The 16164-nt window shown below is 41.0% G+C and overlaps 1 protein-coding gene across 1 annotated transcript in view; it reads right to left on the reverse strand.

Moving 5' to 3' along the window:
• SIMC1 (SUMO interacting motifs containing 1) overlaps positions 1-16164 on the reverse strand; it is an 83553-nt gene that overhangs the window by 38033 nt on the left and 29356 nt on the right. The window contains exons 2-4 of the mRNA XM_070377212.1: positions 6828-8399; positions 3054-3286; positions 2201-2270 (exon numbers count right to left, since the gene is read on the reverse strand). Of these exons, the coding sequence (XP_070233313.1) occupies positions 2201-2270; positions 3054-3286; positions 6828-8399 (1875 nt within the window). The remainder of the gene's footprint in view (positions 1-2200; positions 2271-3053; positions 3287-6827; positions 8400-16164) is intronic.

Raw genomic sequence — 16164 nt, forward strand, 5'->3', positions numbered from 1 at the left:
GCACCATAGTCCCACAGGTGCTCACCAATTTTCTTCAGTTTTCTTTTTGATCCTCTGTCTCAATGATTTCAAAGACCTTTCTTCATGTTCACTGATATGTTTTCCTCCTGCCTGATCAAGACTGTTGTTGAACTCCTCTAGAGAAATTTTCAATTCTGTTATTATACTTTTCAGCTCCAGAATATATTTATTATCTACAGTTTAAAAATTTAATATTCTCATTTTGTCCATGCATCATTTTCCTCCTTCATTTTGTTTGTGTTCTCTTTTAGCTCCTTGAGCATCTTTAAGATGGTTTTAAAAAATTCTTTCTCAGGAAGTTGAGAGATTTGTATTTCTTTAGGGTCACTTTCTGGAACTTTATTTCATTTTTTTGATTGGGCCACACTTCCCTGTTTCTTTGTGTGCCTTGTAATCTTCTTTTGAGATTTAAACATTTGAAAAAAACAACCAACTTTCCCAGTCTTTATGCACTGAGTTCATGCAGGGCAAGGCCCTTAACAATCAGTCTGGCTAAAGGTTCTCAGTGCTCTCAGAACTTTTCTGGAGATGTTTTCTCTGAGCTTGTGTGTATGCTTTTATCTGTCTTAACTCCCCAAGCAGCTTGCCCTTGTTTCTTCTCAAGAGCTGACAGTCTCTTACTCCCCCAGTACCTGTTTATGGAAATGCATACTCTCTGAAGCTCTAAAATGCTGCAGTGCTCATCTTTTTTTTCAGCCAGAAAACTAAGCCAGGGTTTTCAATAGTGTTCTAAGTCAGGTGAGACAAAAACTATCCCCATAACAAGCCAGAACACTGGACTTGATGTTCTCTCCTTTGTTTCCATCCCAAGGGGGAAGCCAGGGTGTGGGAGATTTCCTCCCAGTAGCGTTGTGCTAGGCTGGGTACAGGGAAGGGCATGGACACACAAAAATACCAAAAACATTCCTACTCCTTTTAATGGAGTCCCTTCTTGGTTATGCTTTGGCCTGGGTACTGCAACGTCTCAACTGGTTTCTAGAGTTTTCACAAAGGTATTCTGGTCCATATATTGTTGTTAAGTTGGTGTCTCCATTGGGGAACAAGGGCCTGGAGAGTCCTCGTCTACCATCTTGGTGGTTATTTCCCAGATCATCCTTTTCTTAAAGCCCTGTGTTTTTTTGCACCAATCTGGAGTGACTTTAGGTCTACTATTTGTGGTAATCTCAGGACTTCTCTTTCTTATACTTCTGGATTAGATCCAGTGTCTTTTGGATCCTATGCCTCTTTCTCTTTTGATTTCTCCCTATTCTTTGTATTGCATATCTTCAAGTAACCTATGAAATGGGGTATATTTTTTTGAAAATATTTTTTCAAGCTTGTACATGTCTGGAAATGTCTTTATTCTAGCCTCACACTTGATCAATATCTTGGTTGACTACAGAATTCTAAATTGACAATAATTTGTTCCATCCATGTTCTTTTGGGTAAGTAGACAGAAAGCTGGCAATTAAGCTCAGGGATCTCTAAAGGTCAGGATGTAGACTTTTCTCTGGAGCACCAACTCTACACTGAAAGAAAGTGAAAGCGAAGTCGCTCAGTCGTGTCCGACTCTTTGCGATACCAGCCTACCAGGCTCTGGTAGGACTGCAGCCTACCAGGCTCCTTCATCCATGGGATTCTCCAGGCAAGAGTACTGGAGTGGGTTGCCATTTCCTTCTCCAGGGGATCTTCCCGACCCAGGGATCAAACCCAGGTCTCCCACACTGCAGGCAGACGTTTTACCCCCTGAGCCACCAGCAAAGCCCAGAGAAGAAATCCAAAAATTCTCTGTTCTAAAGGGCAGATTTCCTTCCTTTTTGGCAAGCCTGTGTTCTAGCCTGTAGCTTTTGCTGCCTAGCTTCATCAGTCATCACTTATACATTTCCTTTAGCTTTTCCAGTCTTCATTCAAATCTGTTATCTTTCCCCTTATTTTCAGTGCCATAGGTTCATAACTTCTATTCATTTACTGTTATTTTAAGTGAAATCTTAAGAAGGGGAGGGATAAATGAGTATATTCAATCTTGAATTGGAAGACAGCACATACTGTCTCAATAAAAATATTTTGGTCTGGATCTGTGGAGTAAAAGCTAAAAGAAGTCTTGCTAAATGGCAAAGACTGTACTACCAGATTTACTGTCACTTTTGTTTCTAGTTAAAACTTCCTCTGCAAAAGACTTCTGCATGCAAACTGTTGTTACCTCTTCCTCCATGACATAAGCGAGAAGCTTCCAGTCCCACTCCACTGTCTTGGCATTAGCTGGATGTAGCCTGAAAGTCAAGTGATAGCAGTTAGAATTCTGGAGATTTCAGTGGAAGGAAGGATGGGATCTGGAAGACAATAGAAACAATAGAAGACGACAGAAGCAAGAAGCCTCTTCTTATCCTCAGTGTTCTTGCCCACCCTCTTTCCCACCCATGTCACTGAGGGAAGTGGAACTTCATTTTCTTTTGCTGGCTACCTAATATCTACTTCTCTTTTGGGAGGCATTAGCACTCCAAATTTGCCTTGAAGAAATCAACTATTACTCTTAGCCCAGTGGCTTTCACCCATTAGGACCCTGGGATGAAGCTTATGAAGCATGTTGAGCTAATCATGATATTCTGTCCCACAGTTCACATGACTGGCTCAAAGACAGACTCATGTCTTATATCATGCCAATTAAAATTTGTAAGACTCAATTTCAGAACTCTCGCGTGATTATAAAGGAAATGGACACTCTCTTGTATTAAGAGTGTCTGAGAAAGCCACCATATGAAGCCTAGAAACAAAAGCAAAGTACAGCTGAAAAATGGATATTGGTAACCATTTCGGAGCTGAACTAAGTCACATCTTACTCCTAGGTTTCTAGGTTTTTAGTAACATGTGTCATTAAGTTCTCTTTTATCATTTGTTAAAGCCAGTTTGGATTGAGTTTCCTGTCACTTGCAATCCAAATAATATTAATATACTGTCACCCTCTCTAATGTTTAGTTGAATAAATCTTAGGCAAGAGAAAATTGTGCCCTGAGTCCAGGTTCCCTAAAAGATTTGCCAAAAGCCAAGGTTCATACTGTTGAATTTTCATGAGAAGCATGTAGGCCTCCTTTAGAACATCCAAAGTCTCAGAGCCACTGAGCAGGATTTTCTGGATGATGTGAGCCACAATTTCTCGGGGCGGGTAATGCTGGGGTGACACAAAGTCCATCAAAAACTGCACAGTCCCCAAGGGGAAATTTTCTTCAATGGTGTTTGTCACCATCCTTAATCTTCGATGAGGGATAGGTTCTAATTTTTGACCCTTGTTCTGTAGAGATAAAAAGAAAATAAATTAGGATAGGTTTCTATAGACAAAAATGCAAGAGGTCCTAGAAAAAGTTGAAGACAGCATTTGAAATATTCATAATTAGAAAAACTGAGATTGGAAAGCCTTATCTAAAAAACTTCTAATGATATGGGAAATGCTTATATTAAGTTAAATAAGAATTCAAAGTTCTACATGTAAACATGACTTCATCTACTAAAATATAGCATAGAAAGGAAAGTACAAGAATCAAGAGCTAGCCTAAGTTGCTTCTGAAGTGAGGGTGGTAAGATATTTAGGGGTAGTTATGATACTATATCAGATACTAAAACAAAAAGATGAAGAAAGATGTTTTAAATATGTTTTATTGTTAGAAGAATTTAATTCTGTTGATTTTTTTTTTAGTCAACAGTAAATATTAAGCTGCTTCACCCCTTGCCCCTACCCTCAAACAGTATGTACATAAAGACTGAGAGTGTATGAAAAAACTTTCCATTATCTAGGTGGTGAAATGATGGATACTTTTTCCTCTGTATGTACCTTTATATTTTTCACTTTTTCTGTAATAGACAAATAATCAGAAGAAAAACAAATGTCTGATATGGGAATAGTATAATAACAATAATTTTTTTAACATCTAATTCATTCTCACTTAATTCTCACAACTCTGAGAAATACATGTTATTATTATTCCTATTTCATACATAAGGAAACAGATTTAGAGAGAAAATACTTGTCATGCGACAGAAGTTGGTTTCATATGGTGCTATTACTTCAGTGCTACCCTCTACATTCATACTCTCTACAAACAACAAAACCAACAATAATAAATATATTTTTGTTAAAACTCCCAGTTATTAAAAAATTTAAAGTGCCTACAAAAAGGCCAAAAGGAAGGAAATATACTCAACTATTAATATTAATAAATGCTGATTGATAACATCATGTGGGTAATTATTTTTTAATATTATATACTTTAAAATGTTTTATACTAAGCAAGCAAGCATTTCAAAATCTGAGAATAAGCATTAATTTTGAAATACCAGACAAAATTTTGACAGTTTATGTGTAACAGTAAAATAGTGATGGCTAGAATTGCCCTTCTTGGAGAAGGTGATGGCACCCCACTCCAGTACTCTTGCCTGGAAAATCCCATGGACGGAGGAGCCTGGTAGGCTGCAGTCCATGGGGTCGTGAAAAGTCGAACACGACTGAGCGACTTCACTTTGACTTTTCACTTTCATGTACTGGAGAAGGAAATGGCAACCCACTCCAGTGTTCTTGCCTGGAGAATCCCAGGGACGAGGGAGCCTGGTGGGCCACCATCTATGGGGTCGCACAGGGTCAGACACGACTGAAGTGACTTAGCAGCAGCAGCAGCAGCAGCAGCAGCAGCAGCAGCAGTGCCCTTCTAGGGAGAGGGCAGTTAGCATTTTGGAGGAAAGAAGTCCAGCTAGCTTTCTTATGTCTCAATCCACCTGAGTGTAACTCCTCTGATCTCACTAATGAGAAACCAACACTGTAAATAGCATGTAACAAGAATTAAGAGCAAGAGAAGAACAAAAATCTTGCTTTGGTGACTATTTTATGTGTGATGCACTTTATGATCTTGAAACTGTATTATTCATTCAGTTCAGTTCAGTCGCTCAGTTGTGTCCGACTCTTTGCGACCCCACGAATCACAGCACGCCAGGCCTCCCTGTCCATCATCAACTCCCAGAGTTCACTCAAACTCATATCTATCGAGTCAGTGATGCCATCCAGCCATCTCATCCTCTGTCGTCCCCTTCTCCTCCTGACCCCAATCCCTCCCAGCATCAGGGTCTTTTCCAATGAGTCGACTCTTTGCATGAGGTGGCCAAAGTACTGGAGTTTCAGCCTCAGCATCAGTCCTTCCAAAGAACACCCAGAACTGATCTTGCCTACAAATGGAGAGCTCTACAAATTTTAGATAAGGTTTATAAATTGTTCTAATGCCCTTATCCTTAAGGGGAACTACTATTCATATAACATTCCTATAAACCCTGAGAGGTTGCTTCATGTGTCTATGTGTTTACCTTTAAGCCAAACAATGACATGATACAGGCGTTATGACCCATTCTAGAGCTAAAGAGAAAGACTCAGAGGAATTAAGGTCCTTAATTAAGGAATGAAGTGGCAGCATAGAGCCTGGCTAAGAAGTTACTGGGCAAATTTACTATATAGCTTAGAAACCGGCTTTTAGGGGCTTCTATATAGAAACCCCTATTAGTTGCAGTGCATGAGCTTCTCTAGTTGCAACACATGGGCTTCTCTCTAGTTGTGGTATGTGGGCTCTACAGCATATGGGCTCAGGAGTTGCAGCACATGGGCTTAGTTGCCCCATGGCATGTGGGATATCAGTTCCCCACCCAGGGATTGAACCAATGTCCCCTGCATTGGAGGGGGACATTGGAGGGTTTTCTATATAGAAACCCCTATATAGGGGATTATATTCAACATCTTGTGAAAACCTATAATGGAGTATAATCTGAAAAAATAATGGAATCACTCTGCTATACACTTGAAACTAACATGATATTGTAAACCAACTATATTTAAATAAAAATATTATTAGAGCCATCTTAGTAGATGTGATTTTTTTTTTTTGCAGTTCCCTAATGACTGACTTAAGACTCAACATTCAAAAAACTAAGATCATGGCATCTGGTTCCATCACTTCAAGGCAGATAGATGGGGAAACAATGGAAACAGTGACAGACTTTATTTTCTGGGGTTCCAAAATCACTGCAGATGGTGACTGCAGCTGTGAAATTAAAAGACACTTTTTCCTTGGAAGAAAAGCTATGACCAACCTAAACAGCATATTAAAAAGCAGAGACATTACTTTGCCCACAAAGGTCCATCTAGTCAAGGCTATGGTTTTTCCGGTAATCGTGGATGGATGTGAGAGTTGGATCACAAAGAAAGCTGAGCACTAAAGAACTGATGCTTTTGAACTGTGGTCTTGGAGAAGATTATTGAAAGTCCCTTGGACTGCAAGGAGATCAAACCAGTCAATCCTAAAGGAAATCAGTCCTGAATATTCATTGGAAGAACTGATGCTGAAGCTGAAACTCCAATGCTTTGGCCACCTGATGCAAAGAGTCGACTCATTGGAAAAGACCCTGATGCTGGGAAAGATTGAAGGCAAAAGGTGAAGGGGGCACCAGAGGATGAGATGGTTAGATAGCATCACCTACTCAATGAACATGAATCAGAATAAACTTTGGGAGATAGTGGAGGACAGAGGAGCCTGGCACGCTGCAGTCAATCGCGTCACAAAGAGTCAGACATGACTTAGCGACTGAACTACAAAAAGTGATGTCTCCAATGCTGGTTTCTAAGTGTGAGGCTGAATTTGAACCTGGACCTGATTCTACATGGGATGGCATCAGTTCTTTAGTGCACATTTCTAACAATGTGAAACTCAACTGGTCCTGTTCTCTCATGTGTGGACCCCCTTGAGCATATACAAGGCCTGTACAAAGGACACTTGATCCCCAAGGAAGGCATGTTAGCTCACCTCTCTTGTGTCTTTATCTGGTATTAGTGTCTGGAAGAAGAGGTGATGCACCGGAGGTCGTAAGAAGTACTTCAGTCTATGTAGGCACGGTCTGTTGTACAACCCGCCTTGCGGTATCTGTGTCTGTATCAGGGCACACCCGGGGTTGACAGGCTCTGACAGTGATCTCTCTTTTCTGGCTGGATTTTCTGTGACAGAGAGCCAAGGAACTTTCTCTAAGGAAGTCTCAAACTCTGGGGACTGTGGGCTGGGAGAGGAGCTTGGAGAGGATGGAGCCGAGACATCCATAGGGGTGTCATGGTTCTGTATGTCATTCTGGGGACAGGCAGGCCTGATTTTTGGTAAATGAGCCAACTGTCCAACTGTGGGTGGCATGTCTACCAATGAGCGTGACATGTCCCCAGGTGAATGAAGGGCATCTCCTGATAAGCATGAGACTTCTCTAGATGAATGCGGTACACTTGCTGGTGACGGCGGCGCATCTCCTGGTGACGGCGGCACATCTCCTGGTGACGGGGACGCATCTCCTGGTGATGGAGGTGCGTTGACAGGTGACTGTGACACATCTGCTGGTGGCTGTGGCATGCTGACCAGAGACGGTGGCATGTCTCTTGGTGACTGTGGTATGCTGACCGGTGACAGTGGCATATCTCCTGATGACTGTGGCATATCTTGTGGTGTCTGTGGCATGTCTTCCAGGGACTGTGGCACATCCTGTAGATGGGACACATCTTCCAGATATGATATCTTCTGAGGTGGAGCTGGTGCATCTTGAGGTGGGCCCAGTGAGTGTTGAGGTGGGCTTAGTGAGCGCTGAGGATGCCATGATGAACCATGAGGTGGACTCGGCATACCCTGCTGGGGGCCTGGCACATTCTGAGGGTAGGGCATGTCTTGAGGGGGACACAGCTCTTCTTGAGGCAGGCGAGACAAAGTTTGTAGCTGGTACTGCATGGTTTGTGATGGGCATGACAAGGCTCGAGGTGGGCATGAGGAGGCTCGAGGTGGACATGGCAAGGCTTGCAGTGGGCATGGCAAGGCTTGCAGTGGGCATGGCAAGGCTTGTGGTGGGTATGGCACATCTTGCTGTGGGCATGGCAAGGGTATCCTTTGATTGCTACTGCTACTATTATTGCTGGTTTGGGGGAGGGAGTGAATATTTGAAGAGGGTTGTAGGCTTGCCAAGAAGCTGAGGTCACCTTTGAATATGGTTGAGCTACAGTTCGGCTCTACTGGGTAAACAGAGTCCCCACTGATAGACATGGGTGGCTGGGGACCTTCGAATGCTGTTTCTTCCAAAAGGTCCAAATCCACAGGATCACTGTTGATAATTCTCCGTGCTGCAGGCCTAGAGCTTCTGTCCACCCACCCTTCCACTATCTCTTTGCTGCAGAGGCTGGCACATGCTTGAAGACTGGCTGGCTCTTTCTGGGAAGGAGCAACAGGTTCTAGAGTCAAGTCAAGAGTGGCAATAGGTCTATTTTCTTCCTCAGATCCTGTCAGGTCAATCACACAGAGTCCACTGCGATCCTTTGCCCTTGGTCTGGTTTCTCTAGTTAAGTCAATGAAGTCCTGTTAAAAAAAAAAAAATGAAGTCCTGTTGAAGGATTGTGAGAAGATAAGAGGTTAAGTGGGGGAGGGGGTGTCTTAGCTTTTTCTAAGAGGACTTAAAGCTTAGCTTTTAAGGCTAAACCTATTTTACCTTTTCATTTCATTGACAATTTACGTATCTTGTATAACATAAGTATTAGTTTATTTCCTTTGGTCAAAATTTCACTGTTGTCAAAGCTGCCAACTTCCATACCTTCTTAAATTATCCAAAGGCCATAAGCACATAACAGAGGGCACAGAGGGAAATGTTTTATGGTCCACAGTAGACTGGGGAGTAGTAGGGAAGATTTCAGGGGAGTAGTAGGGAAGATTTCAACCTTAAGTCAAAGTGAAAAGCCACCTTTGTTTGGAAAAGCAAATACATAGGATAACCTACAATAGAAGCGAAAGAAGGGAAGCTAGTACAAGAGAATCTACTTTGTGCTAAGAACACGGTGAGTACTTCTATACATCTTTAATTTTCACAGTTACCCTATCAGGAAGGCATTTTATCATCAGGAAGGCATTATCATCTCCATTATACAGATTGGGAAACTAGAGTTCAGAGGGTTACGAATTATTTAGCTATGAAGCAGAGAAAGACACTCAAACCCAGGCCTGTTTCTTTCTTTTCCTGTTAGGCCCTAGGAATGTACAACCTCATTCAATGTATAATCAGCTTATAGTCAGATATGGAGGATAATACAATAAGAGTTATAAACCTAACCAGTGTAAGTTTAAGCCTACATTAATTACAAAAATATCTTCTATCTTCACTACCATTCCTTGGCAAAATGATGAAGCAGTTCACAAAGCCTAATGATGCTAGTTGAGGTACTTAAACAACCTCTGTGTCAGGAGCCAGGAATAATATTGCTCTATCTTCCAGGTGTCTCTTCACTTGGTTGGGTACCACTGCCACTGGTATATTAGGTAGCAACTGCTGGGCTACCAACGCTATTGCTGCTACCACAGTTTCCACGCTATTTCTTTTATCAAATGTGATGGTTACCACTGTCAACAGTACCAAAGCTGGACACAGGATTCTGAGTGAGTCAAGTGAGAAGTTGGCATGCATCTCATCCTGGAATAGGGATTGCTTGATGAAACCAAATGCCTCATTCCTAAGAAGCAGCAATAGAGTATCACTGCCTCTCTACTGCTAGCTGAACTCAACATAAATAGCTATAAGGGTCTGAATTGAATTCCTCTGCCATGGCCAACTCCTAAAACACAATATTATCATGTCTCTTTCACTTAAAACCCACCATATGAGGTACAGGATAAAGGACAAAGGCCTTAGTAAGACTCATGAAAAAGTTGAAGTCCCTCAGTCGTATCCCACTCCTTGTAACCCTATGGACTATATAGCCTGCCAGGCTCCTCTGTCCATGGAATTCTCCAGGCAAGAATACTGGAGTGGGTAGCCATTCCCTCCTCCAGGGGATCTTCCCAACCCAGGGTTCAAACCCAGGTCTCCCACATTGCAGGCTGTTTCTTTACTGTCTGAGCCACCAGGGAAGCCCATAAATACTGGAGTGGGTAGCCTATCCCTTCTCCAGGGGATCTTCCAGACAACAGGAATCGAACTGGGGTCTCCTGTATTGCAGGCGGATTCTTTACCAGCTGAGCTAGAAAGTGAAGTGAAGTAGCTCAGTCGTGTCCGACTCTTTGCGACCCCGTGAGCTATAGCCTACCAGGCTCCTCCCTCCATGAGATTCTCCAGGCAAGAATACTGGAGTGGGTTACCATTTCCTTCTCCAGGGGATCTTCCCAACCCAGGGATTGAACCCGGGTCTCCCACATTGCAGGCAGACTCTTTAACCTCTGAGCCATCAGGGAAGCCCTTTAGCTGAGCTAGAGTCCTTCATAATTTAGCGTCTTCCTGATTTCTCTTCCTCATTTGAGCAAATCACATAGAAATACTTCAGATCCTTAAATATGCCATGCTTTCTCAGTATTTCTATCTTTATGTTTGCTTATGGTTCTTTCTTTTGCCTGAAATGACTATTATCTGTTTGATTGTTTGAAAGTTACTTGTCTTTCAAAACTCAGCACAGATATCACTGTGTCTGAAAATTCTTCCAGATCACTTCTGGTCTCAAAGTATTTGTTTCCTTCCTTATATTCCCACTGCATCTGTACAAACCTTTTTCTTTTTAAATAGTAAACACTTTTTAAAAAATTTATTTTTAATTGGGGGAAAATTGCTTTGCAATATTGTGTTGGTTTCTATCATACAGCAATGCAAATCAGCTATAATTACACATATATCTCTCTCTTGAAGAAACACTTAAAAAAATATATTTATTTATTTGGTTGCACCATGTTGTATTTGCAGCATGTAGGATCTAGTTCCCTGATCAGGGATTAAAGCCAGGCCTCCTATATTGGGAGCATGGAGTTTTATCCACTAAACCACCAGGGAAGTCCCCAAAACTTTTCTTTTGATCCCAAAGAACTTGATGCTTTTAAATTATATTGAAAATGGAAAATTTTTTTTCATTTTCCAATTATTCATTGCTAGTATAAAGCAATACTATTGATTTATGTATGTGTATTATCCCTGTGTCCTTTGACCTAGCTAAATTCACTTACTAGTTCAGTAACTTTTTTTTATACATTCCTTAAGGTTTTCCATATAAGAAATCATGTCTGTAAATAAAAGAGTTTTACTTCTTCCTTTTCAATCTGCATGCCTTTTATTTCCTTTTGTCACCATTGCAGTGGCTAAGGCATTCAGTACAATTCTCAATAAAAGTGCTGAAAGCAGACATATAATCATTAAGTACCATGTTAGCTGTGTTGTTTTCATAGATGCCCCATATCATGTTGAGAAAGTTTCCTTATTTTGTTTTCTGAGAGTTTTAATTGGGAATGGTCATTAGTCAAATGATTTTTCTGTACCTCTTATTTTATGATTTTCCCTTGTACTATTAATATCAAAAATTATATTCATTGATTTTCTAATGTTAAATTAGTCCTGGGGAAAACTCCACTTGGTTATAATGTATTACTCTTTTTCAACAGTTTGGTTTAACATATCAATATTTTGTTAAGAATCTTTACATATTCTTGAGGGATATTCAGTTCAGTTCAGTTCAGTCCCTCAGTCGTGTCCAGCTCTTTGTGACCCCACGGACTGCAGCATTCCAGGCCTCCTTGTTCATCACCAACTCCCAGAGTTTATTCAAACTCACGTCCACTGAGTCGGTGATGCCATCCAACCATCCCTTCCCCTTAGTTTGTAGTTTTCTATTCTTATAGTCTTTTACTGGTTTTGCTATTAAAATAAAATTGGCTTCTTGAAGTGACTCGGGAACTATTCTCATCCCCTCTATTCAGGCTGTGTTGGATTGGTACCACATCTTTCTTCAGTGTTTATAGAAGTGAAGCTATCTGGGCCTAGAATTTGCTTTGTAGTTAAAATTTGGAAGACATAAGGCTATTAACATTTTCTACATCTCGTGTTAATTTTGTGACTTGTGAAACTGGTCTGTTTCATCTAAATTGTCAAATTTATTAGCATAAAGTCTTTCAAAATGTGTTTAATATCTTTTAAATTCTAAACTCCATATAGACTTATCCCCAGTTTTCTTTTTTATGCTCAATATTGGTAACTTATATCCTTTGCATTTTTCCCCCTGATCAGCCTAGCTAGAAGTTTATCAATTTTACTGATATTTACAAAGGACCAGGTTTTTCATCTATTTATTTCTATTGTTATCATTATCATTGCCTTCATTCTATTTACTGTGGGTTTGAATTTGCCTTCTTTTTCTAACTTCTTTTTTAAACAATTTATTCATCTTGTATTTATCTTTGGTTGTGCTGGGTCTTCACTGCTGTGCTGAGGGGCTACTCTTCATTGCAGTGCATGAGTTCTCATTGTGGTGACTTCTCCTGTCGTGGAGCATAGGCTCTAGGTGTGTGGGCTCAGTAGTTGTGGTGCATGGGCTTCACTGCTCCACAGCACGTGGAATCTTCCTGGACAAGATGGAATCTGTGTCCCCTGCATTGGCAGGTAGATTCTCATCCACTGTACCACCAGGGAAGTTCTTCTACTTTCTTAATGTGGAAGCTTCAGTTCAGTTCAGTTCACTTGCTCAGTTGTGTCCGACTCTTTGCGACCCCATGAATCACAGCACGCCAGGCCTCCCTGTCCATCACCAACTCCTGGAGTTCACCCAGACTCATGTCCATTCAGTCAGTGATGCCATCAGCCATCTCATCCTCTGTCGTCCCCTTCTCCTCCTGCCCCCAATCCCTCCCAGCATCAGAGTTTTTTCCAATGAGCCAACTCTTCGCATGAGGTGGCCAAAATACTGGAGTTTCAGCTTTAGCATCATTCCTTCCAAAGAACACCCAGACCAATCTCATTTAGAATGGACTGGTTGGATCTCCTTGCAGTCCAAGGGACTCTCAAGAGTCTTCTCCAACACCACAATTCAAAGGCATCAATTCTTCGGCGCTCAGCCTTCTTCACACTCCAACTCTCACATCCATACACGACCACAGGAAAAACCATAGCCTTGACTAGACGAACCTTTGTTGGCAAAGTAATGTCTCTGCTTTTGAATATGCTCTCTAGGTTGGTCATGACTTTCCTTCCAAGGAGTAAGCGTCTTTTAATTTCATGGCTGCAGTCACCATCTGCAGTGATTTTGGAGCCCCCCAAAATAAAGTCTGACACTGTTTCCACTGTTTCCCCATCTATTTCCCATGAAGTGATGGGACCGGATACCATGATCTTCGTTTTCTGAATGTTGAGCTTTAAGCCAACTTTTTCACTCTCCTCTTTCACTTTCATCAGGAGGCTTTTTAGTTCCTCTTCACTTTCTGCCATAAGGGTGGTGTCATCTGCATATCTGAGGTTATTGATATTTCTCCCGGCAATCTTGATTCCAGCTTGTGCTTCTTCCAGTCCAGCGTTTCTCATAATGTACTCTGCATAGAAGTTAAATAAGCAGGGTGACAATATACAGCCTTGACGTACTCCTTTTCCTATTTGGAACCAGTCTGTTGTTCCATGTCCAGTTCTAACTGTTGGTTCCTGACCTGCATACAAATTTCTCAAGAGGCAGGTCAGGTGGTCTGGTATTCCCATCTCTGGAAGCTTAGATAACTTGATTTTTGAAATCTTTCTTTTCTAACATTAGCATTTAAAGCTAAAAATTTTCCTGTAAGTACTGCTGTAGCTTCATCCCACAGTTTTTAATACAAAGTCATTTTATTATCATGCAGTTCAAGCTTACCTTCACTACGGTCGGAAAACAAAACCCTGTAAGATTTCAATCTTTTGAACTACATTGAGGCTTGTTTTATACCCTAACACATGGCCTACTTGCTGAATGTTCCTTGTATATTTGGAGGAAAAAATGTGCATTCTGCAATTGTTGGCTATAAATGTCAATTAGGTCATGGCTGTTGACGACTTTTGGATCTTTGACTTTCTTCACCTTTGAAGCAATGCAGTTGTGCTATTAATTACTGAGTGTATTAAAGTGTCCAACTAAGATTGTGGGTTTGACCATTTTCCCCTTGTGTTTGGTTAGTTTTTGATTCACGTATTTTGAAATTCTGTTTATTAAGTGTAATAATATACTTAAAATTATTCTACCTTCTTAATGTATTAGCCCATTTATCATTATTAAAACAACATTTATCCTCTCAAGTCTCCAGCAATCTTCCTTGTACTGATGTCTATTTTTTCTGGTAAATAATAGAGACACCTTCTTAGGCATACTGTTTGCCTAGTGTATTTCTATCTTTCTATTCTCCACATATTTGTGTCTTTGTATTTAAAGTGCACCACATATAAATAGCTAATAGTTGTTACTGCTTTTTGGTCCAATCTAACCACCTCTGCCTTTTGATTAGTTTTTGGTTCATTTACACTTAACTGTTGATATATTTGCGTTTATATCTGCATCCATATATTTCTTATTTGTCCTGTTAACTCTTCCTCTGTTCCTCCTAGCCCACTCTCCTTTGAGTTAATCGTATGTATTTTGGAATTCCATTTTAATTCCTCTGTTGGGGTTCTAGCTATTTATTTTTTAATTATATTTTTAACGGTTACTCAAGGGCTTCTCTAGTGGCCCAGATGGTAAAGAATCTGCCTGCAATGCAGGAGACCTGGGTTTGATCCCTGGGTCAGGAAAATCCCCTGGAGAAGGGAATGGCAACTCAATCCAGTGTTCATTCTTGCCTGGAGAATTCCATGGACAGAGGAGCATGGTGGGCTACAGTCTAACTCCTCTCTTCAGCTCTTATTTGGGCTTTCCAGGTACTGCTAGAAGTAAAGAACCCACTTGCCAATGCAGGAGATGTAAAAGACATGGTTTCAATCCCTGGGTTGGAAGATTCCCTGGAGGAGGGCTTGGCAACCCACTCCAGTATTCTCACCTGGACAATCTCATGGACAGAGGAGCCTAGTGGGCTACAGTCCAAAGGGCCGCAAAGAGTTGGACATGACTGAAGTGACTTAGCACACATGTGGTTACCTGTGGCTCAGATAGTAAAGAATCAGCCTGCAATGCAGGAGACCTGGGTTCGATCCGTGGCTTGGGAAGATTCCCTGGAGAAGGGAATGGCTACCCACTCCAGTGTTCTTCCCTGGAAAATTCCATGAACACCGGAGCCTGGAGGGCTGTAGTCCATGGGGTCCCAAAGAGTCGGACACAACTGAGTGACTAACACTTTTACACTTTTCATGTGGTTACAGTATACAGATTCAATTTATTCCAGTGTACTTAGGAAAAATATTAACATACTCAAGATAAAAAAGTAGAAATCTTACAAAATACTTCTTGCCTTGTGCCCCATTCTTTATTTTTGTTGTCATATATATTATACTTATATATATATATATAGCATAAGTCTTTACTTTCAGTTATTCATTTTTAAGGAAATTAGTAGAAGAAAATTCTTTATTTTATACACATTTACAATTCCTAGTTCCTTCATTTGTGTAGATCCAACGTGCCATTTGGTGTCATTTCCCTTCAGCTAAAATATCTTGTAGTACAAGAGTGCTAATGATAATTCTCTCATTCTATCTGAAACTGTCACTATTTTGTCCTTATTTTTTTTAATAATTTTATTTATTTTTGGCTGTGTTGGTTCTCCATTGCCATGCAGACTTCTCTCTAGTTGCAGCACGTGGGGGCTACTCTCTAGTTGAGAGGCACGGAGTTCTCATTGCAGTGGCTTCTCCTGTTGTGGAACACTGGCGCTGGAGCACAAAGGCTTCACTAGCTGTGGCTCTTGGGCTCTAGAGTGCAGGCTCAGTAGCTATGGTGCATGGGTTTTTAGTTGCCACAGGATCTTCCTAGACAAGGGATCAAACCTGTGTCCTCCACACTGGCAGGTGGATTCCTAATCAGTGGACCACCAAGGAAGTCCCTATGTAACATATTTTTTTCTGGACAGTAGTGGTTTTCTTTGTGTTCATCTTGAGTCTGCTCTGCTTCTAGGATGTATAACTCATTTTTTTCCTCACCAAATTTGAGAAAATTTCAGCCATTATTTCTTTAAAAATTTTTTTACAGTTATACCCACCCCTCCTTAAAAGACTCTATTTTTTGAATTACTTGGCATTTCCTTGCAGATCTCTGATGTTTTGTTCAATTTTTTCCATCTTTTACTGTACTCTATTCTTAAACTTGGGTGGTTTCTACTGTTCCATCTCAAACATCTCTGTCTCTCCCCACCTGCCATCACCTGCTTTCTTTCCTAATTTGCC

This window comes from Bos mutus, chromosome 10, assembly GCF_027580195.1.
Source record: "Bos mutus isolate GX-2022 chromosome 10, NWIPB_WYAK_1.1, whole genome shotgun sequence".
Lineage (NCBI taxonomy): Eukaryota > Metazoa > Chordata > Mammalia > Artiodactyla > Bovidae > Bos > Bos mutus.